Source organism: Sporothrix brasiliensis (genome assembly GCF_000820605.1).
Source record: "Sporothrix brasiliensis 5110 chromosome Unknown Cont22, whole genome shotgun sequence".
NCBI lineage: Eukaryota > Fungi > Ascomycota > Sordariomycetes > Ophiostomatales > Ophiostomataceae > Sporothrix > Sporothrix brasiliensis.
The window spans coordinates 1875054-1901006 of NW_024467141.1; the positions used below are offsets into that span (position 1 = coordinate 1875054).

The window sequence follows — 25953 nt, forward strand, 5'->3', positions numbered from 1 at the left end:
ACCCGCGCAGCACCAGTCGGCAACGGAACCGGCCAGTAAGGGTTCGGAGTGTACCAACAACCGGTAACCGAGCGTCTCAAGCGGAGCAAGCCAACACAGCATTGAACATCACGCGGTAGTCTCTCATCTATGCTTCTTATGAGTCCATGTACAACTCTTCGCACAATTGTCCACGTGGTTGTGTATTCAACACGGTAAATCATATATGAAAGATGCATATCCTGCCCGTAAAAATGTCTGCTGTTGAGACTTCAACAGAAAAATTGAATTGGCCCGTTCCATGAATAGATCATTCCTTGGTCGTTCTGTCCTTCTCTCTGCCAACACCCTCTCATTCCCTCCTCATTCCCTCGTGCGTCTTGGCCTCCCAGCCTGTCAGTTATTCTTTACACCCGGTTGCCCGAGTCGTAAGCGATCCACAGGACCATGACAATAATGTCAAAGCCCTTGCCCTCGCCGCCGTCGTACTTGTACGTCCACATGCCGTCCGTCTTCTCGTTCCAGTACGCAGCCTGGGCGCTGTGCATGCCGCGGCGGCCGACGTGCGGCTTGCCGTCCGTGCCCGTGGCAGCCGGCTTGCTGCCCGAGACGTGGGTCGAGTTGTCGTCGGTGCCGGCGGCCGTGTCGGTCCCCCGCGACTTGTTAAGCTGAGATGTCGGGACGAGGTGTTGCACGATCGTGCTGTTGACGGCGAACTTGAAAGCCGGGGCGCCGCTGGTGCCGGTCGCCGACTCGCTGATCAGGGCCTTGAGGATAGAGTTCTGGGGAAGGCGGAAGAGCATTAGCGAGTTCGAATGCCACTCGACGGTCCAACCGAGGGGGGGTCCGGTTCTTCAACGTACAATGATGGTCGTGTTCCAGCTCTCTGTCTTCTCGTGCTCGTAGAACTCGGCGGAGCCGATGGCGCTCTGGCAAGCCTGTCGTTGGGGGCCGGGTTAGCATGATGAGATGCCTTTCTTTAGCTACGACATTCGCAGTATATCGCCTCGCTACCGGCCGTCGCATCAGGGTTCGTATTGCGAATGGGGCCCTGTCGGATAAGGCAAGGGGGAGCGAAGGTGGCCGCCCACTTACATCCTCGGTGATCTGCTTAAGTCGCGTCGGCTTGATGGGCTGAAAACACGGAAAAAAGACGCGTTAGTCGAGGTTACAATGATAATGGCAAAATCTAAGCAAAACGGAAACTTGGGGAACGAGGCTGGCCCCATCTAGGCGCAGACGCATAAAGGGGCCGAGCGGTGCTGCGAGGATCTCGAGACAGAGCCACGACTCGTGTCCACAACAAACGTACCGCGTTTGACGTGGCGTCGGCCATACTTGCAGTCGGGGTATGGTGGGTGGGAGATGGAGACTAGAAAGGGCGGTGTTAGGAGGTCGTGATCGAGAGAAGATGTCCTATGTTTGATGCTGCAGAGTAAATAAACAAAAAGTGCTGTGCAGCAAGGAATGGTCAGCAAAGACGGACAGGGGTTGTGATTGCTTGCCTGCCCAAAAGCGGTGAAGGAGCGGGATTGGTATGGAAAGCAATTGGGAGGGGCAAGGCTGGCGCTGGGTGTGGCGCCTGCGTACAAGAAACGGAAGACTGGGTGGGAAGGACGAGGCTGCAGCCAGTGGGGGTGGCTTTGCACACCTTTCCATCTTACATAACACATGAAAAGGGAACCGAAGAGAGCACTTTGGCCTGCAATTTGCGGTGTTGGATCAGATCGTGCCTGCCGTTCCGGTGGTCCCTTCCTTGCTCTGCTTGCGACTGAGGACCAGGGACGCATCATTGTGTCGTAGGTGCAGAGGTCGAACCCGCGCTCTGATTGGCTGTTTGTCTCCATGCGGACGGCAAGGGCTGCAGAAACAGTTCGAGAGCCGGCACGTGATATCCGGATCCGGTTGCTACAGTGAATACTGGCCAATCAAATGACCCACGTGCACTCCGGGCTGCTTGTACCCCCCAAAAAATCCTCGTGTAAGCTCCCACAGTGCATACACAGCTCAAAGCCTGGCCTCTTTTGGTGGTCTTTTGCTGCAGCTTCTGTCCGCCCGTGCAAGCTCCATAGCAATACCTGGGATGTTTCTCGCATCGCCAGGCTCTGCAATTGAAACTAGTGTCCCGTTGCCGAATTCCCTCGTCTTTTGTCCTTTTACGTCGTACACTTTTCTTGTTTCCATCAAAGATTGTGATCTCTCCGTGGCCCTCTCTTCGTCGTCACGGCATCTCTTGCAGGCAAATCAGCTTCTTCTTCTACGACTATACTTTGTACACTTCTTTCTCCCTCTAGCTGCTATCGGACCGCGATAAGCAGACCAGATCGCTCTGTTGTTTTTTTCGCTTCTGGATACGATCGCCATTCTCTCCTCGTCCCTAGCATCTCGACGCCCATTTCCCTTTGTCGTCCTCGCTTCCGAACAGCCGACTTCGCGAGACTCAATTCTTCTCTTGTACTTGTTTTGACCTTCTCTTTCAGAGATACTCGCCTTCCTCGTCGCCTCTCGCGCCATCCGCCAAAATGTCCAGCCAGCCTCTTCTCCAGACTGCCCCAGGTAAGCCATCAAAAGGCTCTTCATTTCTGCCTCCCTCTTTTGCCTGCTCCCTGGAACACGCTGGCTGATTCTCGTGGCCCCTCTTCAGGCAAGCGTATCGCTCTCCCGACGCGCGTCGAGCCCAAGGTATTCTTCGCCAACGAGCGCACGTTCCTGTCATGGATGAACTTCACCGTCATCCTCGGCGCCCTCGCCATCGGCATGCTCAACTTTGGTGACCGTCCGGCGTTCATTTCCGCCTTTTTGTTCACGGGTGTTGCCCTCGTGACCATGCTGTATGCGCTCTTCACCTACCACTGGCGTGCCAAGTCGATACGGCGGCGTGGCCAGGCCGGTTTCGACGACCGCTTCGGTCCCACGTTCCTGGCCGTCATCCTGGTGCTGGCCATTGTTGTCAACTTTGTCCTGCGCATCGTCTACTCCTCGACTGGCGGCAACCCATAGAACGGTTATGCAGTAGTGGGCGGAAGCGGACGAAGAGAAGTCCACCGGAAGTAGGCGCGGCTATTTCCTTCCTTTGGCTTGAAAAGCGAACATGGGCTCGGTTTTCGCGTCGCCTGCGTCAAGGTGACGGATCCAATTGTGAAAGGATGGAACTGCACCGCACTCCTGGATCCGAGGTGGGCGTGACATGTTTACAGGCGCAGAACCACAGTAATTCACAAACTACTGGGGACGAACACGACTGGATGGAGGGTACAGACTGACTGCATTGCATATCTAGCATTTACTTTTTGGTTACTTGGGATTGGATTTACGTGAGCAGCAGGATACTGTGATCCGACGGACAGATGATGAACCTATACGGAGTACTTTCGTGGCTTATGTTAACGGTGATTGGCATTTGTTTACACCATGTATTTTACTTTTATAACAAGTCACGCAAGTTGTTCATGCTCGAATGGAATTCGTGGAATTAAGCTTCGTATGATACCGATGGTGAACAAATATTGTTCTTTTTTTTTTTCGACAACTTTTTTTCAAATAAATAAATAAAAATAGCTTAGAAACGAAGAATAAACAAACCAAAATTAAACGAAATAAAATAAATCGAAAGCTTTATGGAATTAAAACCGTGAAGAGCCAGGGTATCATAATGTAAGCTTGCCAAATCTTTAACCTCAATTTCCGTGCCATGTATGTGTTCCCAAGATCACCCGCAACTCTGCCATATGCCACTCCGGAGTCAGCACCATAGTCACTGCCCGCGTCCCTCTGCGATCAAGTCCTGGCCATCCACTGCTCAAACTCAACCTCCAATGGGTCAGTGCTGGCCTGGACAGATATTTCTGGGTTCTTTTGCAATTCCGCGATGGGAGTCCGTGACAGGACAATGCTCACGTAGGTTGTGATATTTGCCCGCCCCTGCAAGGCTTTCTTTCCCGACATTGCTTCTGTGAACCTGTGCATCATAGGTGCAAAGCCGTCATCCTCGTCATCCCCCGCACCGGGTGCGGTGTCCGCTGCGCCGGGTGCAGACACAACATCGTAGATCCGGTTGTATTGATACCACGACATCTTTGACAGTTTTGAACCCTTCTTTCCCTGCTTCTTGGACGCCCCCGTAGCGCCCGCGCCTTCCGCTCCCCGAGCATAATAGCCTTCCCGCACACGCTGCTTGACAATCTCGGCAATGGAGATGAGCTTGTTGGAATCAAGGACTCGGCTATGTAGGAGCACAACGCCCGGCCGGGTTGTTGGTGGCGATGCCTCTCGTTCTTTTGTGGTATGAGCGATCGGTCGATCTGCAAGGTGGTTGAGGACTGCCTGGATGCGCTTCTCCATTTTCGATGACGAGATGACGGAGAGAGTGTGGACATCGTATTTGGGGTCAAGCTCGCGCAATATGGTGGCATGAGGCTCGAGGGGGAGTGTGCTGGGTTGCGCCGCCTGCTTTTGCGAATGTGGTTTGGATGGTCGCTTTTTGGGTGCCGCCTCTGCTGTCTGCGGCGTTCTTTGCCGTTTTTCTGACTGGGGCTCTTTGGTCGGTGTTTGTTGTTTGCCGCGTTTCGAAGCTGTGTCTACGGCTGCGCCCGGAGTCGCCGGGATGACCGTGCTGGAAGTTGTCTTTGTTGTTGGCTTTGCTGCCTTGGGCGTGTTCAAGATTGTGGAAGGTGCTGTTTTCGGCTTTTTTTGGTTCTGCTGCTGCCCGAAGGGCGCCGATGCTGCGTGTCTCTTGCTCGGCCCCATTACTCGATGCTCCCGTGTGTCTTTGATGCAAGGTTCAATACTGCTGCTGATTTTGCGGAGCCGTTGTATGGCAGGACGTAAAATGTGTTTGTGACGGAGGTCGGGACAAGGCTGCGTCGGTGCAGCCCCTCAAGGCTGTATGTTTTTATGTGATGCCCGTATTGGAAGAGCCTGCCTCGACTCTATCGAGTCGTATTTTCTGACAGGATGACCCGATTGCTGTCGCTCTGCGGTAATGGATGTGACGTCGGGTCTTCACGTCGTATGCTTTGTTGTTGTTGTCCCGCACGAGGTCGAATCTGGCTCTAAAAAAATCGTAAGAATCTACGTTCGCTCCCCCACAAAACGGTGCCTGCCGTTGCAGCAAATAGCTGCAGCCAATCACAAGCGCGCCTTCTCCAAGTAGTGTTCTGGAGCTTTGTTCTCCTGCATCGCTGGTGGTCTGTGCGTTCTTGAAAGCAAAACGGCTGTGCATTTATTTGACTGGAGTATTTATTCCACGACGTTTGTTTCTTTGGTTCCTTGGATGAGTGGCAGGTGAATATGCACGCCCCTGGGCCAACATCCAGTAGATGCATCCCCTTCGGCCCAACGGAGCTTAGCTCGGCCGTTCTGGCCTTGCAAACAGACAAAAATCATGGCGAGAGCGCCTTGTATTGCGCCTTTATGTGGCTCTCGGACGGGGTCTTATCATTGACTGCACCACTTCGCAGCAGCAGCAGCTATCTCTGGGCTGCTCAACAGTGAGGCCGGCCATGAGTATCGGCACCCGACGTTGCGCCGCGTACAACTCGACCAGCTAACAGAACGCCAATACAGCGAGGCTGGACCAGTGTGTGATAGGACTCTCACCTCTCTACGTCTTCGTGGCTTAAGCCCATAAAATACGCAGTGAACGAAGTATCTTACGACACATATTTGACAAGATGAAGCTGGGGCATCGTCAGCACCATGCAGGTTCTCACGCTAGCTCGACGGTTCTGATGGCGTGGAGGCTTGCACTGTGGAATTATGGACAGCTCGAGATCGAGCAAGCGTGGCATGTGCATCGGGCATGTGTATATTTTTGTCGAGGTCGTCTCTCCGGTGTCTGTCGTCGTTTTGCACCATGAAGAAATTCGATGCGCATGCACACTCTTTATTTGCTCCTTCCTCGTCTAGACGCCAGTCCTCGCTGCAGGCCGCTGTTGTGTGACTGCAAGGATGGAAGGGGGCCAAAGGGGCCAGGAAACATCAAACTCAAACACAAATAGAAAGCGGCCCTCGGACCCATGCCTGCTGTTTATTGGACAGGGGTCGGCAGATAGCGAGGTACCGGGGAACACGCAGTCCTTGCCCGGAAGGTGAGGGCAGATGAGCACTCTGGCTGTATTCTGTTAGCGAGCAAACCCCGGCTAACCCAGGCTGAAACTGGGGCGGAAGGAGCTGCAATAGCCCATGAATACCCACCCAGTGGAATCGCTGCAATCAAACAGTGCACAGGGCAGCACGGCCTGCTGCCGTGCAGAAGGGCAAACAAAAGGAATTAAACGAGCTAAACAGCAAGGAAACAACAGCACGAAATAGATTGCAAGACGTGGCGCGATAACGCGAACGGCCGCAACGGAACAAACGGAACAAACGGAACAGAAGCAACAAACAAACAAAACAACGACCTTTAAACAAGTAAGAAAAAACAATAAGCGAGGGTGTTTCTGTCCTCGGTGTTACGATATTATCAATATTGGACACATCTCTCGAGCTTCATAGGCTTGCATGTGTCGATGATTCCATTTGGGCAGGATTTGCGTGGTCGGTTAGCGCGTAGTGCGCTGAAGCAGAGCATAATGCGCTAGTAGTGCACTATGCCCGTAAGCTACTCAGCACCGTTAAGTCGAATGTAGAAGATACGTATGGGGCTGCCAAACTGCGGTATTTGACGCTCATTATGATGTACCAGTACGTGCACGTGGCGGCGACTTGCCGATCCATCTTCATATCTCAAGACCGTCGCAGTGGATGCTGTCATTCTCGGGGCCTTGCGTATTGCAATGTCTGGAGAAACATAACTCATTACGAACGCTTTTTCATGCTCTCGTAACGTGTTCAAATGGATGTGCACAAGTGCGAGATACTGCATCTTACGTCGCAAAACATGCCCATCCTTCTCTCGTTTGTCCATTCCGCAAGCGTAATGAGACAAACCGATATCACTCATTCTCCCCCCCCGTGTCTTGTCCTCGTCTCTCGTATCTCGCCAGCCAAGCCTGGCCCACACCAATACAGCTTCCCTAGCGTTGTGTTTGGGACGCCCTTGGCTAGACCCACACCTCCCCAGTGGCTTCCACTCTGAGCGCCTCTCCCCTTGCGTCCTGCCCTGTTGCTCCCAGCGTCGCCTTCGCCGTTCTTTCTTGTCTCGTCCAGTCTGGTGTTGGTCCCAAACCACCCTGTGCTGCTCCTGCCTTTTGCCTAGAATTTCTCCTGCCCACTACGGAGTACCGTAACAGGATTCGTGCGCTTTTGGTTTGCTCCTTCCACTGAGGCCCAGACCCCCAGACATCAAGACGTGGAAACGGCGCATGAACTGGTCGCCTTGGGGTTACAGTCTCCTCTAGTCTAGGCCACCTGCGCTACAAACGCCCCGCGCAGTTACCCCTTCTGTGCTGCCTCCTTGTTTCCTTGCTTCCTTTCGATTTCGCAATCCGTCCCGCCCGTTTCCATCTCCTTCTCGCCTAGAACCACAACAAAAACACCACCGTCCAGCGCCCACACCCACCACACAACGCCCCCTTTCTCCTTTATCTCACATTTGCTCTCACGTCCTGTTTCTCTTCCTTTTCTTCTTTTTTCTCGCCATCTCCAGACGTCGCAGAATTGTCTTCCGCGACAACACAAACAACAACGCTTTTTTCTTCGACGAGAGCAGCAAATTTTCGTTTTGCAGACTCTTTCTCGACACTTCTTGTCTTCTCCTGACCTTTACTTTGCGCAGAGGCTTTTGCTAGTGCTCGCGCTTCGACTTTCCCTTCCCTTCAGCAACCAAAATCTCGCTTTTGGGCCTGTTACGATCGCTTTCCTCGTCGCTTTTCTCATTTTCCTCTATTTTCCCGCTCACTTTTCCTCCTTTCTCCCTCACGATCTTCCCCCTTTTTGCAGTGCTGGCTCCGTCGCACTTTCCGCCCAGTTTTGGCAGTGTTGCACCTTCCCGCGCATTCCAGGCTGTGTTGCTGCCCAGTTTCCGTTGGATCTGAAGCGGCCACATCATCCACGCCCAGCAGCATTACTCACCACTCAGCGCCTTCCCCCCGCTGTTCCGCCTGCTATTGCCCCTTATTCCTTGCTCTTTCCTTCTCCTGCTAGTCGCCCCTGTTCCTCACGGCCCAGCCAAAAGTCCTAGGGGACCCACTCTCCACTCACACCAACGCACCCCCCCCCCCCCCCCCGGTACTCCTTCTCCCGCAACGCAGGCTCCAGTCTGCAAAATACGATAGGCCCGCTTTGCCCGTCCTGCTCGGTTACGTCAGCTTGCCTTTCGCCCAATCGCCAGCCAATCACACGCTCTTTCGTGCCGATTCGCCCCACCCTATTTGATTCGGTCTCCTCCGCTTGCTGTCACGCTTCTCGTTTCTTGCCTTTCCCCTTCTCACACACCTTTGCCGTGGCGTTCTTGTTTCACCACGCGGCTGCCTTGCGACGTACCAAAGCCACTCAGTTCGACAACCAGTCAGCAGTCCTTTCCGCCTCGACCACAACACACAAGACCTTGCGCCTTCTTTTTTTGACTCTTACTGGACCGTCTTTCTTTCTCTCTTGTCTTTGGACTTTTTTCATTTATATTTTTTAATCACCCACCCTCGCCGGGCGATCGACACTCCTTTCTCGCGCGGCGCGCCTCTTCCCTACCACCTTGGTGATGTTTCGTTTCTGGTCGTCTGAACCAAGGGGATGCGACAGTACTACCGAGGCAGTATCACCACCATCTGAAGACTATTTCGGCGCTGTATATAACGCGTATGACGCTTCTGAGATGTCCGCAGCTACCGCTGCTGGCGCGCCGGGGCGGCCGGCGCCGCTGACAAAACGCAAGCGCGCATCGGACGCCGAGTCTATGCTGCCGCCCTCTCCCTCGATGGAGTTCGACCCCCCGGCCGACCAGCAGGCGCTGTTCTCTTCGACGAAGCGCGTAAAGACCGAGTGTGGTGAGGCTGCTTGGCCGCAAGCTACGTATGGTGCCCAGGACAGCGCAACCACCCAAGACCGTCTGACCTCACCACCCTCCCCTCCGTTGTCTGTGTCACTGGCCACACGGGATGTTGCCAACATCGAGGCAGTGAAGGATGTCGTGCAGTTCCAGTTTTCGCAGGAGATTTTGATCAAGCACAATGAGCTGCGCCTCATCGAGCAAGAGATGGCCAAGTGCCAGATTGCGCTCGAGCAGTTGCGCAGATGCCACCTTATCCCCTACCCGACGGATTGCCCGACACCCGCGCAAATGCTGGACATTGCCAGCGGTCGTGGTACCGCTGTGCGTCCCAGGCCGGGCGCTACTGTTCCGAAGTGGTCATCGCCGTTCGGTGTTGTCGACGGTCCGTATGCGCGTCATTACGCCAAGTGGCTCATTCCCGACCCTGTCTTTGATGGGCCGCTCCCCAACTGGCCTGGCCTTGCACCGCATGCTCGGTCCTCCAAGGGCGGTGCAACCGCCGATGCGCGGTCGACGAGGAACAGCGTCTCCGACTCCAGCAAGGCGCGCGCCTCACGTGGTGTTTCTGGTCAGAGACTACACTCGCTGTCCAGTGGCTACCCCCAGCCCAAGGACAAGGCTGGCCCTTGCATTCTGAAGCGCTCTGATGGCAAAGTCGTGAAGCTGGTCTGCACCGACTGTCACCGTGACAACTTTTCTAGCACACAGGGCTTCATCAACCACTGCCGTATCGCTCACAAGCGCGACTACAAGAGCCATGACGAGGCTGCCATTCACTGTGGTCATCCCATCGAAGTCGATACCGGTGCACCTCTTGCCGCAGCATCGGCCAAAAAGAACGATGCTACTGCGGCCGCCGCTGCTCCCAAGAGTGGTGCTCCTGCGAGCATCGCTATGCCGGCTGCCTCAGCCATCGCGTCCGCGTCTTCTACGTCTTGCTCTGCGTCCGCTCTCGCGACTCCCGTCAACCCCGGTGTGTCGGGCACACCTGGCAGCACTGCTCTCCCCGGCCATGTTTATTCACTGGCGCGCGCTGATAGCAACGCCACTGACTCCGTGCTGGACCGCATTCACTCGTCCTACGCGTCGTGCTCTACTGCCACGGCCGCCTCGGCCGCCTCGGGCGCCCGCAACCAGGTGAAAAACAAGAAGGCAAAGGCTGCTACAGCTGCGTTTGTTGGTTCGGATAAGACGCCGTTCCTTTCTCGTTTCTTGGAAAAGAAGGAGTTCGGAGGAAACCTGGATGCGTCGGTGGAAGATGCGAAAGAGGTCACCGACATTGACGACATGGCTTGGTACGCCGATGAAGACGACGAGTTCGACCTGAACACTCCGAATGCCGAAACGCCAAACACGTCGACAGTGAAGCGTGCCCCCGTGCGGCCGACGCAATCGGCTGCCTCCTCTAAGAGTGCCGAGGCTTCGCGGCCCAGCAGCAGCAAGGGCGCATCCACCCCAGCCCACATTCCGTACGGGGGGCAGATCGTCGACTATGTCGCGGTCGGTGTGGTCGGCGATGCGATGGATGTCGACCTCAGCCCTATCCATTCGGCTAGCAACATCGCGCCTTCGCTTGTCAGCGATGATGGCGAGTACGATGACTCGGACGATGGTTCTGCTTCGGAGACCTCTGACACCGATATGGATTCCGTCTCCGAAGTACCTGAGATCAACACCGACGAGGACGAAGACCACGTGCACAACACGCCTCGGCCTCTACGCCGCCACAGCGGCAGCGTCAAGCTGAAGAAGGATGACCCCAAACATGTCACCTTTGTGAGCCCCGTGAAAGGGTCTAGCAAGGGCAGACGTAACTAGACTGTCTATTGCCACCGCACCTGCTCATCGCACCTACACTCCCGCACACACGTTCTTCCTTCTTGTACCCCTCTTTGCTTTCCATTTCTACGCTTTTAATACCAGCTTGCTTTTTTTGTTTTATACCGCGCCTTATTGCTGCACATATGGCTTTTATGTGTCAATGACCCTTTCTTCCCCTTTTCCTTCAAATTTCCTCCTCCCTGCTACAATCAAAATTAGAGTGATAAACAAATGGGTTGATTTTTTACCGTCTTGCTCGCGGCGACGCAAGGCGGCGGTCTCTTTTCTCTGTTTTCGTCTTCTATTTAGTTTTATTGGTTCCGGTTATCTCTCGGGTCTGTGGTTTCAAGCGCATGGGATGGCGGGTTCGGATTTGCGGTTTTCGTGCGTGTCCTTTTTTTCTCCGTTGTCTTCTTTTCGCGCTGTCTTTTCCTCGATATTATGTACTTCTTTTGTCTCCCGCGTTCTTTTGTTCTCTGTTTAAAGGATGAGAAAGCGACTGCACCGTGTACGGATCCCGATACCGGAGCATTTTCGGTGATGCCGAAGGCCTGAAAGAAGGTGCCGGTTGACTCCGCGTGCAAGGCCGAACGAGAGCCTTTGTCGAGATGGCGAGCCTCGTTGATGGGTGACGAGAGCGGTGTTTCTGTCTGCGATTTATTTTTTACGTTGCAGGACAGATGTTTTACTACCGAACTGTACATACTTGAATCTGAACATAACATCCATACAAATACGCCCTAAGTTTGTCAATGCCTTGCGTCCACGTGTGAATGTGAATGTCTGAATATGACGCTGGCTTTCTGTTTGACCCTATTCACAGATATACCTCAGGTAGTAAGTATATACTAAGAAATGTTCAATATTCTCAACTTCTCCCTCCCAATCTCCATTCGTAGTATTACCCCTCGAGGAGAGTCACCACAAATAAAAAGATGTGCTCTGAATAATACATGGTCATCACGTAGACGAGATTTGGCTACACAACCGGGACAGTGCACCGAATATAACTTCTGCCCTTTGCCCGAAACCACGGGGACCCTTTGCACAACACCTTGTTAGGTGGGCCATGGGGCCAAGGAGGAAGTCGGATGCTGTTGAGAGTGTGCTAAGGCGTCTATAGGCGCGGTAATGGGACATGTTGTGTGAGTGACTTCTCGTTCTCTTCGTGCCTAGCTGTTGCCTCACATTAAGATGTCAATTTATAAATTGAATTACATATTCCACATCAAACATGCTGTCAATGCGTTCATATATTGAGACACCATGGCTTTCCTGATCCCGCGACCCAAAAATTAGAGATTATATTGTGAGTTTTTCAAGTATAACGGTAATGAACGGTAGACGAAGAAGGCGCGAAAGAACTATAAAAAAAATAAAAACATGGCCGAGCTCCTGTAAAGAAACCGCAACGAAGAAAGGGGGTGGGTTGATTCATTGGTCGGGGAAACGATCAAAAAAGACCAAGAATGCAAGCTGTTTGTCGCTGGTTTCTTGTCTTATTTCAAAGGTGTTCGCTTCACCTCCCTTACAGGAGAGCAGCGGCCATACCGGCCACGGCGAACAGCATGCTGCCCGACTTGATTGCCAGGTCGGCACCCGAGTGGGTCTCAGCGGGGGGCTTAGCAGTGCCGGAAGCAGTGCCCGAGGAAGCGCTGCCCGACGCACCGGAGCCAGAGTCAGTGCTGGAACCGGTACCGGCGGCGGCTTTGGTGCCGGTAGCCTTGGTGGCGGTCGTGGTGGCGGTGCCCGTCTTCTTGGCGCCGGTGGGCGTCGCCGAAGGGTACTGGCTGGCGTAGCCGCAGAAGATCTGCTGCTGGCCCTTGGCGGTGACGACGGTCTGGTCGCTGGGGCAGTTGTTGTAGCAGCTAAAGAACGGTTAGCGATGTGTTACACGAGCTTGTAGTGTAGAAACAGTCGGCCTTGCAAGGTTGAAGGAGAGGAGTGCGGGGAGGGGAGGACTCACGTCACAATTGCACCGTAGGCATTGCACTTGCAGTTCCAGTCGTTGGTGCCGCAGGAGTTGAACAGGTCGGTCTCGGTCTGCAAGCAGGCGTCCAGGATGTTCTGGGCGGCGCAAGACGAGGTGGACGTGCCGACAGGAGCGGCGGCCGAGGTGGTGGCGGCCGAGACAGAGACGGCCGAGGCCAGGAGAGCGGCGAAGGTGAAGAACTGCATTTTGGCGTTGTGAGAGGTGGGTATTACGTTAAAGTAAGAGATAAATGGTGAAAGTCGTGAGGTGAAAGTATTGAGACAGCGAGAGACGGCGACTTGGTCGAAACGAGTGACAAGAACAGAAGGCAAGCGAAGGACGTGATGACCGTGAAACGAAGATGGATCGTGGTAAAGCAGAGAAGTGGAAGAGAAAGAGAGAGAGGGGAAAGAAAAATAGAGAAGAAGAGGACAGAAAAGAGGAGAAATAAGGATAGCTCGATAAGCTGCTGGCTGGCAGGGAAGGAGAGGTTTATGGCTTCGACCCACGGACACTCGGTACAGTAAACAAAAGGGAAGGAGCGCTGGATGGGCAGCAAGGGACCACACACAGACCAAATCAGTCGCAACACAACAGACGCACACCTACTAATCACCACATATCACAGAAAATCTAGGAATAGCAACGTACGGCGTATGGTACCTGGCATTACACAAAGTTTCTAAGCGAGCAATGCTCGTCGGGCGGCGCAATGGCATGGAGGACGGTGGCCTGGCAGCGAGTGAGCAACGGCCTGACGGGCTACACCGTACCTTCCTTCTAAAACAGTGCCAAAAAAACCCAGGGAAAGAGACAATAAGAGAGATAGGAAAGAACGGCCAGGGGTTCGGTGGGTGGACTGGACGGTTCGTGTTTTCCCCAGCCGGGTTATTGGGAGTGGAGGGCAGGAGCCACCATGCGCAAGTAAAACCTCCTCCTTGACCTCGTGATATTTTCGCTCGACTCTTCCTGGCCGGGATGGGCAAGACATTGGTGCGCTGTCTCCCCGGTATCGCGGGCCCATTACTCGTAATACGTCGTACTCCGTACACCATGAGCTTTCTAAAAGTCCGACTGTCTGTTTCAAGTAGAACATGTGGGCGTAAGGAGGCGCATAAGCAAGATGGTGATATGCTCTGTGCTCTTTCCTTCTCTCGTGTGTGTTTTCTTTTTGCACGGGAATGGAAGGCACGTCCCACGCTACTCATTTTGTGGGGAGCTCTAATACCCCTTGAACCTCGTATTAGCGTGGTCGATTTGATCTCATAACAGACAGCATTTTTGGCATTCCAGGGGCTTTCGTTGGTTATTTCCCCTTCCTCTGGCTCAGCGGGACCACCAAATGCGCTACCCGGCACCATCGCGACCTGAGTGATTGGCCAATTTGAGATAATGTTAAATTTTGGGTGGACAAATAAAAGTGAATAGCGACTGTGGCGGCGTGCCCTTTCCCTTTTCGGCTCCTTCCCTGCGAGACTGGCTTTTCAGGGGGGCAGAAGAACGAGAAAGTAAAGAACAAAGTGACGCGGAAGGAACGTACATGCCATGCTTTCTTTCCTTCTTTCCTGCGAGCTCTGGGCAGGAGCGACGATTTGTTTACTTCAACGTTCGACACTCCTCTTACGTCGCATTTTCACAACGTATCTGCACCTCTCGGCAGCAGATATGCGTTCCTCCATACGACTTGGTTAAGCTGTTGCTAGTGCCCGAGAGGCTGCATTCCAGTGTCCGACGGAGGCCGAGCAGGCCAAAATCTTGTCACTGTGATCCGCCCAGCTAGCGCGGCCCAGCTGTATGATGGCTAGAGAGCTACTTTTGACATCCATGATGCGCGACTGGGTTGTCCTCTTCGACACGGCCGCTACAACGCAGAGGACACAAAAGGTGTGGGTGGGTGACTTGCCGATCCGTCCAAGGAACCATCGCTCCAAGACAAGCCGGCGAAGCTAGCAGAGTCAGTGGAGTGGAGCATAAGTGCATCGCAATTGAGACGGACAAAACGCTGGTTGACATTGTCAGGTCTCACTTATTCTGTGCCAGAGGAATGCTGGCCGTTTTCTGTCCTGTTGCTACACAACAGACGGAGAACAGTCGAATGGCTCGTGACGAGGTGTAATCGTACGTCATATGCGACAGCTGCATCTCTGGTTAATGGATGCTGCATTGTTACCACGGACTCGAGACAGAGCATTCCCGCGACAAAGTTGGGGTACCCTCCTGTGGATTTGCAATATCATTCAATCTCAATATCACGTCCTCGTTGTGGCCCGGTCTTGCGAGGGAAACAGTGTCACGCTTGGGTTGCATGGTTCATCTCTGAACATAACGAAAAGAACCAAGTGGAAAAACGAAAGGGGTCACAGGTGTTCGCCCGGCCGTTTACAAAGCGCTCCCTCTAAAACGAGGCCATGTCGTGACTGTACTCTTCTCATGTGCTGACTTTTATACGATGCGGTGTTGCGACCAAAAGGCGACCAAAATAGTGCGGCAGTATGAAAAGGGCGAAGCCCAACTGCTTCTGCAATAAACCCCCAATGCATTTTGAATACTCCATATACCTTTCGACAACCACTCCTTGACGCAAAGTGATGACACGAAAGGACACATTGTACAATGCAGATGTAGAAAAAAAAAAGACAGATGATAGATATAACATGGTAATCGAGCACAAGAAACAAACAGGAAACAAATAAACACCGGCCCCGACCGTCCTATAACAAGAGCCCTCTCTTTTTCTAGATGAGAAATACAAAGGGACCAGCCAGCCAAAAAAAAAAAACCGCACCAAATAGAAAAAAGACAGCGAGAAGAAAATCAAAAATTAACACAAAAAAACGGAAATGAGAGGCCAGCCGACCTTTTCTTTTTTTTTTTGCTGACTCCGAGTCTATCGTCTACCGCTTGCGGCCCTTGGCTTTGCTCTTGGAGCTCGCCGCTGCCGCTGCCGCCGCCTGCTTGCTCTGAGGCTTTCCCTTCTTGGACGACACGACGCTCGAAGCCCGCGAGGGCGACGCCGAGCTAGCCTTGCTGCCGCCGTTCTTGGCCTTGACATTGTCGAGGGGTTTGTTCTGCGTTTCACGTTAATACACAGTTTCTGGGTTTCCCACCTCAGAGCAGGACGCGGGGATGGCGTGTGGACTCACCTTGACGCCGTTCTTGGACTTCTTCTTGGGCGGCGCGCCCAGCACACTGTCCTCGTCGTTCTCCTCGTCCCCGTCGGGCTCGCGCTTGGGCTTGCCGTTGGCATGGCCGCCGTGCCCGTTGCTCTTGGCCGTGTTGAGGTCGTCAAACTCCTTGACGATTGTCGTCAGCAGCGTCGTGCACCGGCGGCTCAGCTCGCTGGGCGTGCGGCTCAGGAAGAACCAGTCGAACCGGAAGAGGGGGCTCTCGCGAATCTCGTCGCGAATCTTCTCGTAGATGCCGTCCGAGTCGACGCCGTGCTTGTCGAGCTGCACCAGCAGGAACCGGTCCTCCTCCTCGGTGTACACCTTCTTGTTCGTCGTCGACACCGAGTAGTTGATGCGCAGCTGCTGCAGCGGCACGCGGTACTGCTGCATCTTCTTGCGCAGCATCTTGCGCTGGTGCTCAATCTTGCGCAGCTTCTCCTCGCCGTCCTCAATCACCTTGATCGCCCGCGGATAGTCGCTGATCTCCTTGTACCGCTGCCAAAACACCTTGGCGTACTGCTTGACCTCGCTGCCCGTCTTGCTGTCGACCTCGGTGGCAATGCTCTCGTAGTCGGTGCGTCCAAACTTGGCCGAGCCGTTGATAAACTGCTGGTAGTCCCGCCGGTTCCAGTCGCCGAATCCCATCGTCGACAGCCGCTGCTTCTCCTCCTGCTCTTCCTCCGTCAGCGCCGTCGCGTTGTCAATCTCCTGCTGGTCGATCTGCTGCTCGGCCTCGCGCTCCGCCAGCGTCTCCTCCTCGCCGTCCGCCAGCGGCACCTTGTAGCCAATCTCCTTGCGGTAGTAGGCTGTCTCGCGGTCCTGCAGGTCGCGCAGCGCCTCGGGGTAGAACTGGTAGTCCTGGATGTGGATCTGCTTGGGTGCGCGAGGCGCCTTGGGCTTGGCCTCCTTTTGCGCCTGCGCGTGGCCGTACATGGCCTGCCGGTAGTACTGGTCGATGGAGTACACCTGCTCCTTGCGCTCGCGCTTGGCCGGGTTGATCCACGTCAGCCCGACGTCCTTCTTCTTGGCCGCAAAGTTCTCGCCGTTCCAGTCGTACGCCGATTCCGACGTGAACTTTTGCAGGTCGTCGATGCCCAGCTTTTCGTACCGCGCGTTGAGCTCCTGGGTCCGCTTCTCGCCGCTCTGCAGGATCGTGTCAATGTCCTCGTCCGTCATCTCCATGCCCTTCTCGCCCATCGTGCCCGTGCCGCCGCCCTTGGTGTTGAACACCTTCTCGGCGCCGTGCTGAATCATCGACAAGAGCTCGTCCTTGTTGGCCGCCGCCTTGGCCGCAATCTGCGCCCGGCCCTGCTGGATGACCAGCTGGTCGAGCCGCAGCTTTTGGGCTGCGCGCTCCAGCACCTTCTCCTCAATGGCATTGTCCGTAATGAAACGGTACACGTACACCTGCTTGGTCTGGCCAATGCGATGCGCGCGGTCCATGGCCTGCAAATCGGCTTGCGGGTTCCAGTCGCTGTCGTACAGCACGACAATGTCGGCCGTCGTCAGGTTGATGCCGAGGCCGCCGGCGCGCGTCGTCAGCAAAAACACAAACTTTTCAGACCCAGGCTTGTTGTACTCGTCAATCGCCGCAATGCGGTCCTCGTGCGCCGTGTTGCCGTCAATCCGGCAGTACTGGTACTCGCGGAAGACGCAGTAGTCCTCCAGAATGTCCAGCTGGCGGCTCATCTGCGAGAAAATGAGCACGCGGCTGCCCTGGCTCTGCATGCGCTTGAGCAGCTTGTCGAGCACGACCATTTTGCCGGCATTGAACACAAGATGCTCGTCGGTCGTGTACGGCGGACCCGGCTCGGCGCCCTCAAACAGGTACGGGTGGTTGCAGCACTTGCGCAGCTGCATGACAATGTTGAGCAGGCGCGTCTTGGACTCGCGCTTGCCGCCGGCGCCGTTGACAGCGTCAATGTCCTTCTCCAGGATCTTTTGGTACCACTTGACCTGCATGTCCGACATGCCAATGTAGACGTTGACCTCCTTCTTCGGCAGGAGGCTCTTCTCCACGTCGCTCTTGACACGCCGCAGCAGGAAAGGCCGCAGCACGCGGTGCAGCTGCTGCACGACGGTGTCCTGGTCGCGGCCCTGGCCCGAGAACCACTGGTCAAACGCCTCCGAGTCACCAAACACATCGGGCAGCAAGAAGTTGAGCAGCGCCCACAGCTCGTGCAGGTTGTTCTGCAGCGGTGTGCCCGTGATCAGCAGCCGGTTGCGCGAGTTGAACAGGCGGATGACCTGGGCGAGCGACGACTCCTCGTTCTTGATGCGGTGGGCCTCGTCGATGATGATGTACTCCCAGGCAAACTTCTTCAGATGTGCCTTTTCGCGGAGAATCATCTCGTAGCTGGTGACACAGACGTCAAAGCTCTCGTCGATCAGGCGGTCGTTGATCAGGTTGGTCCGCTCCTCCTTGGCGCCCTGCAGGACCAGCACGTTGACCTCGGGCGTCCACTTGGCAAACTCGCGCTTCCAGTTGTCGAGGGTCGACTTGGGCACAATGACCAGGTGCGGGCCGGTGATGCCCATAATATGGCGCAGGTAGCCCAGGAACGAGATGGTCTGCAGGGTCTTGCCCAGACCCATTTCGTCGGCGAGGATGCCCGAGATACCGTTCTCGTGCAGCGAGATCAGCCAGTTGAGGCCCGCCACTTGGTAGTCACGCATCGTGCCCTGGATGAAGGACGGGGACTCGCGGAAGACGGTCTCGGCCGACCCGCCGTGTTTCTCGTCCCGAAGCAGCTCGGCATCCTCCTCGGCTTCTGTCCGCCGCTGCCGGCCGGTAGCAGCACCGCCCTGGCGTGCCGACTTCTTGGATTTGCTGGCCTCTGCGTTCTGCCGGTCAATCTCCTCAACAACCTCGCGCACCTTGGGGTTCGGGTTTGTGTCGATGAAGTGGCGGAAGAGGTCGGTCAGTCCGAGTAGGTACTTGAATCGTCGAATGGTGTCGTCTTCCTGAAGCAGGGAAAACATTAGTCAGTATGGGCAAAGAAAGGGAGGGACGGCCGAGATCGGCAGGCTGGAAAGGTCACGCACCTTTGACTCGCCAAGACGGTCATGCTTGCGGCCGAATATGCTGCGACGGAGCTGGTTGGCCTCGGACTTGCGTCTCCGGCTGTCGGGCGCTGCGTCGCCGATGACGCTGCTCGCCGTCGTATTGGGGTTGGTGTCGGAGTCCTCTGTGTAGTCTGGGGTGTCGTCCATCTGCACAAATTAGTTAACCGGCAGCCCGGAAATCATCAGGCAGAATGTCGACCGGAGTAGGCAGCACACACCTCGTAGTACTGGGGCCGAGAGGCGGGCGCATCAGCCATGGACGCGTCCGTGTCGTTGCCATCGTCGAGCCGCGAGGCAGCCATGGCGGGCGATCTTGGGTATGAGAGGTCGGTGTTGAATATTCGTATGTCTGCCTATCGATCGGATGAGCAGTTGGTGCAGCTCCAGGGGCGTCCAGTCGACGGGAGTCGGAAGGCTCGCGATGTCTGCACTTTACGCGTTGGAAACGCGCCTCTTTGCAACGTTTTAGCGATCCTTTGGTGCACGCCGTGATCGAATCGATTGCGCGCGACGAATGGATGGGAAGTTCGAAGAGCAGCGTCCAAGATGCGAATGCAGTTGAAATGGTGTCACTGGCGCGTAGTGGTCTCACGGTGAGTGGTGTAAAGGGGCGGACCAGAGGGTGTTGAAAAAAGAGAAGATGCTGATGCCGTTCTCGACAATGGATGCAGGGCGCCCACTACTGTTTCTTAGCGGGAAGGGGTGCTGTACCGTGCCTTCCTCGGCGGCGTTGGGTGTTAGTCCCAAAATTTCGAGGATCGAGGCGCGCTCGCGGTCGTTCCTGCCAATCACAGTGCGGCTAGCCGTGTCAGGAAGGGAGAGGACATCGAAGCGTGACGCAACAAATTTTATCCGAATTGGCCAATCGATTGCACGTGATAAATCATCAGGCACCAAGACCCCATATTTCCTTGTGACTTGTTCGGCTGACCAATAATAGGCAGCACAGCAAAGGCCCCTGTGGGACATCCACTCCAATCGTGGCAACCCGCTAAAGATAAGTCACAGGGCAAAAATCACTGCATCTTCCCAGCAACGCATATCCCCTCTCTGGACCCTCCCCACTACGACAACATTTTTCGACACAGGCCGACCAAATACGACACTGAAAGCCGTGCAGCACAAACGACAACGTCTGGGATCTATCTCTGATACAGTTTATCACCGCCATCGCGTCGTTGAAAGGCACGCGGTTGGATATTTTCCAGTGCATCAACACGGCCATCCAAAGCCATCGGCGAGAGCCAGCCTCTGGCATCGACCCATCACACAATACACCGCCGATACAGGCGTCGCAGAATGAGCGGCAAGCGGACACCCGGCACAACAACACACTCTATGCTCGGCCACAGTGCTGAGAGCAGCCCCGAGGAGCTGCTGGACGTCTTCAAGGCGGCAGCGCTCTCGGTGACGAAACTGTACAAAACGTCGGCGGCCGTGCAGTCCAAGGCGCGGATCGAGGGCTACCAAGACTGCCTGGAGGACCTGCTGGTGGTTCTGGACAAGGGCGACGTGGATGTGCGGACAATACGCCGATGGATCGTGGAGCGGCTGGACGGCCGCGAGCCGATCCTGCCGACGATCGAGAGCGAGGACGAGGTTGAGAAGACCGAGGGCTCCACGCCGGAACCACAGCCTGCCGGCGCCAACAGCGCCGACCGCCAAGTGCGAGATCACGATTCTACAACAAGCAACGCCAACAACGGCAGTAACAACATGAACAGCAACGATACGGCCATGCAAACGGAGGCCGAGGCAGAGGCGGAGGCGGACATGGAAACAGAGGCGGAGACGCCCTCGCCGTCCAAGAACTACCAGGTAGCAGCATCATCTCCGATGGCCGCGCCTGTGTCGACGAAGAAGAGCAAGATCAAAGCGCGAGGCGCCACGACGACGTCTGCGTCTTCCTCAGCATCGACATCGACCGCTGCCGACACAGGCGCGGACGCCGACGTTTCGAACTCCAACTCAGACCACTTTACTTTCCGCTCAACGGTGCCGTATCCCACCAACGAGTCATACCTGGAGCTTGCCAACCTCGATCTGTCGGACCGGCGATCAGCGTCCGGTTCTGTCAAAGACGCGTCCGAGCCACCGTCCGCCACAGCAACGACAGGATCGACATATGTGTTCAACGCGCCGCCCAACACTCCACAAGCCGACGGCACATCGTCCAGCCCGTCGCACACAGCAGGCTCGCGACAGTTTCGCGTACGGCACGCGGCGGGCCGACCAAACGGCCGCAGTGCTCTGACGGCACGCTACAACCGAAGCTCCGCCGGTCAAAAGCGCAAGCTCAACTTTGACGAGATTTTTGACTTGGCGAGCCTAGGCTATGGCAAAGACGTGTTTGGGCGCGGTGGCGGCAAGCGGTCTCGGCAAGCATAGGCCAAGTTTGCCGTTCATCGATCGTCCGACCGCAGTTTTAATACTTGCAGTGGAGGATGATGGAAAGGGGCGTTTTTCTCCAGCCTTTCAGCATATCCACTTTGGAATTACCCTGTACACGGCCAATGCACCGCAGCAGGAACGGTAGACCATACACTGACGTTGCTACTCACGGCCTCGGCCGGCGTTGTTTCTCGGAGCATCTTGTTTTTTTGGCAACTGCAGGTATTTTTTTTTGTTCAATCATGTATACGGGGACGGCATTACTATATCACATTGCATAGCAGAGTTTGGCACCCGGTGTCGTTTATTTAACAACATTATTCGGAGTTGGGAAATAGAAATAATATCCAAAGCCATAATGTCTCGGTATGTTGTGAATCGTTGTACGACATACTTCGAAGAATGCCTCCTATTAATATTGCTATTTTGGTGTGTGGTCCTTTCACGTGACGCTTGCCTCCTTGTTTCCATCCGCCAACTTTCCTCTTTCTAGCAGCGTCACTGCGCGTCATTTTTGCTCGGTAGACTGTTTAAGACACACTTGTGCGTTCTTTTACAATTTATTAAAACTTATTTGATCTTGATTACGACGTACGTCCATTCTATTTCCCGCGTCTGTTGTTTGTGTTTTACGATCGCGACTTCATCGCCAGCCTCGCTCCTTCCTTGCGAGCCCTGCTCCTTCTTGTTCTGCATCGTTGCCTTTTTAGGGACGTTTCGCGGCTTGGCATTCCTCGGCACCGCCCGAAACTCCAACCGCCACTCAAAACGTCTGGCATCCAAACATGGCAGACAACCAGCCACTGCTGCCTCATCCGGCTCATGCCACCAGCCATTCGCACACTGGACATACTCATGCCCGCATCCAGCAATGGCGCCGTCGGTCGCAGCATTACCTCGCCTCCAAACAGAAACACTACCTGATCTTGACACTCGTCGGCCTCGACGTCGTCGCCATCCTCACGGAGATTTTGGTGTCTCTTGTCACCTGCGAGACCGGCACCGAGGACCAGCCATGGGTTGACCCTGTGCTCGAGGCCACCAAGATTATTGGGCTGGTCATTAGCAGTCTGTTCTTGGCCGAGCTGCTGTCGTCGCTGTGGGCGTTTGGAACCGACTTCTTCTCGTCCTGGTTCCACTGCTTCGACGCTTTTGTCATCCTCGTGAGCTTCGTGGTGGACGTGCTGGCGCACGGCGTTCTTGAAGAGATTGCGTCCCTGGTCATTGTGCTGCGTTTGTGGCGTGTGGTCAAGATTGTCGAGGAGATGAGCGTGGGCGCCGAAGAGCAGATGGAAGAGCTGGAGGCGCAAGTTGAGAAGCTCGAGAAACAGAATGCCGATCTGGAGCGGCGACTGCGGGCTCTTGAGGCCGGCAATGAGTGAAAAGAGATATCAAGGCCTGGTATGACGTGAGCTGTTGAGTGAAGCCAAAGCACAATATATTTCTTAGGATGTTTACTACCACTTGATTTTGTTTCATTATTTGTTTGGCTACTGGTTCGCATCTCTTTCCTTGGCACGACGTTAATGCTTCACGTTTACGATCTAATCCCTCTATGGGCTGCCGTATGCCTCATAGCATTTATAATATTTTGTAGTTGCCCCGTTGGTTTAAAAATAAAATACAAACACCACACGCCGTTGTTGTGCAATTTTGTAATTATGATACAGAGCCTTGTCCTGCGCTTTGCGTCTTCCGCTCTCCCCTAAAGTCATTTTTAAAAACACGCCTGATACACGAAAAGGGAAGGGGAAAATAAAATATAACAAGAAAACATAACAGTATCGACCAACAATCCCATCCTGAACAACGTCCTTAGTCGTCAAAGATGTTGTCGTCAATGTCAAGATCGAGCGACGCAATAATGTCGTCGTCCACAATCGGCTTGTGGAGCACGGGCAGGCCGTTCTTGGCTGTCGCCCGCTGTTGCTGCTGCAGCTTGGCCAGGTGCGGCAGGAGTCCAGAGCCGCTCTTTTGTGCGCCAAGGCGCGGTGTGCCGTTGGCTGGTGTGCTCGCACCGCTGCCCGCCTGGCTGCCGGGCTTCCTCTCGGGCGTGGCGCCATTGTCATTGATGTCGTGCACAAACTTGGCCCGCGTCTTGACACGCCGAGACGTGTCCTCCTCGACCTCTTCGCCATTCTCAATCTTGCGCTCAATCTCGCGCGCCTTCTTGCGCTCGCGCAGCTGCGCTTTGCGCACAGCATCGGCGTTGCGCCGGCGGTTCTCAGCATTGAGACGGGCGAGGCGCTCCTGCTGCGACGGCTCGTTGCTGGTCTTGGTTGATGCAGTGAGAGACGTGCGGAAGGCGAGGCGGGGGGTCTCGAGGCTGTCGAGCTCCTCCTGCAGCTTCTGTGCACGCTCAGCGTTGCCGAGGGCCTTGGCCTCTTTGATGGCGGTCTCGAGGCGCAGGCGGTCGACGCCGTTGAAGCGGCTCTTGAGCTCCTGTTGGCGGTCGACTTTTTCGACGAGCTCCTGCTCGGTCCACTTGCGGTTGATCAGCTGGTTGATGTCGTCCGCCTTGTTGAGCAGCAGGCCCCTTTTTGGGACGGATACGCCGTCGGCGTGGCACACCTTCTGGTACCGCGACCACTCAGACTGGGTGGTGTTAATATCAGTTGAAAAAAAAAAAAAAAAAAAAAAAAAAAAAAAAAAAAAAAAACGGAAAAAATCATATTGACTGGACATGGTGGGGTGCTTACCTCAGTGAATGGGCTGTCAGAGCATGCGAGGAAGGGCCATTCTCTCTGGGCCTTTCCGTGTGCGGCTAGGACATACTGGTCCGTGACAATCATTTGGCCCTGAGGGCCCGAGATGGCGTACGGTTTGCCCTTGGTGAAGCCTGGTGCCGTGTTAATAGGAAGATACTGATTTCCGTTCCACAACTATGGCGCATTGCATACCCTTGACAAGTGCCATGCGATAGACAGGCTCGCGCGTCTCCGGATCAGGACCGATAGATATCCGGACAAAGGTGCCTGTGATTTTCTCCTCGAAACCAGGGTAGAAGCACACCTGGCCAAAACGGCTGCGGCTGAGACGCACGCGCTCCACGTCCCGCAGCTCCGCAACCTGGCTGACCTTGAGCTCGGGCGACCGCGACTTCTTGGAGGGCTTGGCCCACTCCACGTCGCTGTCGGCATCGCCCGGCTCATAGCCATCGTCATCGTCCTCGTCGTCCGAGCGGCTGCTGTCGCTGCGCCCGCCGCGCGACGACGGCCGGTCTTTCCGCCGCTCACGGTCCTCCTCGCGCCGCCGGTTGCGCTCGCTCTTCTCGGCACGCCGGCTCTTGAGCGTGTCAATGGCCGAGTGCGTCTCGCCAACCTTGGTGCCGCCCAGCTTCGTGCGCACACGCGATGTCTTGCGCTGGCCTTCGTCGAGGTCGGCCGCGCTCGCCGACCGCTTCTTACGCTGTTCGTCGTTGCTCACGAGGCTGCGCAGGAGCTTGTTTTGGTGGATGCGGTCCTTTTCCATGGCGCGCTCGGCCAGAATCTGCTCACGCTCCACCTCGCGCATGCCCATAATCTCTTCCTTCTCCTCGTGCGTCGCAAAGAGACCGTCGACGGGGTACTTATTCTCGTCATCGTCGTCGTCGTCGGCCACAGCAGCGGCCGCGGCAACCCGCGACTTCTTCGTGGTTGTCACATCGGCGTCCGACTCGGAGTCGGACTCGTCCATGGGGGCTGATTGTTGCGAGCTGGGGGTACCGGGTTGCGACGAGCTGGCCGGAGGTTAGTTTGTCAATGGCCACTTCTGAGGCACACGAGACGAGAACATGTCCTGGACTTACGCCTCGCCCTCCTCCTCTGAATCGTCGGACTGTGCCCGCCGTCTGGCCTTGGTCGGCTTCTTCACGGACATGCCGGCGGAGCTCGGCGAGTCGTTTTTGCGTGCGGGGTTGTCGTCCCCGCGGGACACCGGGCGTGACTCGGAGTGGCTCCGGCTGCGGTGTCTGCTCACGGGCGCATCATCGTCGTCGTCTTCATCGTCAGATGCGGCGGCCGAGCGCCGTTTGCGCTGTGGGGGAACATCTTCGTCCGAAGACTCGCCGCCACCAGCGAGGGCAAGGAGCTCGTCATCAACGTCGGACATTCTGATCGTATGGTGCGACAGATGCTTGTGTTTGCAGTCAAAACGGAAACGCAGTGTTGCGATGGAAATGTCAAGACTCTGCGCTTTTCGTGAGTCAGTACTGGTGTAAAGTACCTGCCGAGGAGAAGAACTCTGGGACAAGTTAACGATAAAAATGTGGCGGCGGGTGGTCGAACTTTTGCACAACAACGACGGATGGCCAAAAGATCGATGAAAGCAAATGTTGCGGTCCAACGCAGCAAACAATCTAAATTCGGTGCTATTGACCATTGTTTCCCTTTGGCTCACTTTGAGGCCTCGCCCTGGGCACGCCCATGATTGGCTGGTTTTGTCTTAGCGCAATAGCCCGTCAGCTGGTGGACTGGCAGGTGGCAGAGTAAAAATCCAGAAGGGACCCACTTGTGGTTACCTGACCAATAAAAAGCCGGAATCAACCACACAGGCGTATCCACCAGAGCTCCTCGGAATGGATCAATGGAGGGCTTTTGAAGATGGTCGGATGATTCAGGCCTCGACTGACGACGAACAGCACATCTATT

The 25953-nt window shown here is 55.3% G+C and overlaps 9 protein-coding genes across 9 annotated transcripts; 4 read left to right on the forward strand and 5 right to left on the reverse strand.

Moving 5' to 3' along the window:
• Positions 1-386: 386 nt before the first annotated feature.
• Positions 387-1315, reverse strand: SPBR_08602 (dynein light chain; the record flags this gene model as incomplete). Its single annotated transcript, XM_040766840.1, has 4 exons — positions 387-761; positions 843-917; positions 1075-1113; positions 1292-1315. The coding sequence occupies 4 exons, from the start codon at positions 1313-1315 to the stop codon at positions 387-389; spliced, it is 513 nt and encodes a 170-aa protein (XP_040614806.1).
• A 1186-nt stretch (positions 1316-2501) lies between these two features.
• Positions 2502-2979, forward strand: SPBR_08738 (negative regulator of cdc42p; the record flags this gene model as incomplete). The annotated part of the gene is made up of 2 exons (XM_040766976.1): positions 2502-2535; positions 2624-2979. 2 exons carry the CDS (start codon positions 2502-2504, stop codon positions 2977-2979), a joined length of 390 nt encoding a protein of 129 aa, XP_040614807.1.
• A 777-nt stretch (positions 2980-3756) lies between these two features.
• On the reverse strand, positions 3757-4320 carry SPBR_08722 (uncharacterized protein; the record flags this gene model as incomplete). The annotated part of the gene is made up of 1 exon (XM_040766960.1): positions 3757-4320. The coding sequence occupies one exon, from the start codon at positions 4318-4320 to the stop codon at positions 3757-3759; it is 564 nt and encodes a 187-aa protein (XP_040614808.1).
• A 4411-nt stretch (positions 4321-8731) lies between these two features.
• On the forward strand, positions 8732-10726 carry SPBR_08266 (ADA HAT complex component 1; the record flags this gene model as incomplete). Its single annotated transcript, XM_040766504.1, has 1 exon — positions 8732-10726. The coding sequence occupies one exon, from the start codon at positions 8732-8734 to the stop codon at positions 10724-10726; it is 1995 nt and encodes a 664-aa protein (XP_040614809.1).
• Positions 10727-12257: 1531 nt separating this feature from the next.
• Positions 12258-12907, reverse strand: SPBR_08691 (uncharacterized protein; the record flags this gene model as incomplete). The annotated part of the gene is made up of 2 exons (XM_040766929.1): positions 12258-12597; positions 12696-12907. 2 exons carry the CDS (start codon positions 12905-12907, stop codon positions 12258-12260), a joined length of 552 nt encoding a protein of 183 aa, XP_040614810.1.
• A 2688-nt stretch (positions 12908-15595) lies between these two features.
• On the reverse strand, positions 15596-19236 carry SPBR_08100 (chromatin remodelling complex ATPase chain ISW1; the record flags this gene model as incomplete). Its single annotated transcript, XM_040766338.1, has 4 exons — positions 15596-15769; positions 15845-18832; positions 18914-19081; positions 19153-19236. 4 exons carry the CDS (start codon positions 19234-19236, stop codon positions 15596-15598), a joined length of 3414 nt encoding a protein of 1137 aa, XP_040614811.1.
• A 997-nt stretch (positions 19237-20233) lies between these two features.
• Positions 20234-21322, forward strand: SPBR_08556 (uncharacterized protein; the record flags this gene model as incomplete). Its single annotated transcript, XM_040766794.1, has 1 exon — positions 20234-21322. One exon carries the CDS (start codon positions 20234-20236, stop codon positions 21320-21322), a length of 1089 nt encoding a protein of 362 aa, XP_040614812.1.
• Positions 21323-22110: 788 nt separating this feature from the next.
• SPBR_08711 (ion transporter) lies at positions 22111-22707 on the forward strand (the record flags this gene model as incomplete). Its single annotated transcript, XM_040766949.1, has 1 exon — positions 22111-22707. One exon carries the CDS (start codon positions 22111-22113, stop codon positions 22705-22707), a length of 597 nt encoding a protein of 198 aa, XP_040614813.1.
• A 433-nt stretch (positions 22708-23140) lies between these two features.
• SPBR_08211 (RNA polymerase-associated protein RTF1) lies at positions 23141-25414 on the reverse strand (the record flags this gene model as incomplete). The annotated part of the gene is made up of 5 exons (XM_040766449.1): positions 23141-23920; positions 24025-24037; positions 24101-24164; positions 24226-25043; positions 25113-25414. The coding sequence occupies 5 exons, from the start codon at positions 25412-25414 to the stop codon at positions 23141-23143; spliced, it is 1977 nt and encodes a 658-aa protein (XP_040614814.1).
• Positions 25415-25953: the final 539 nt, after the last annotated feature.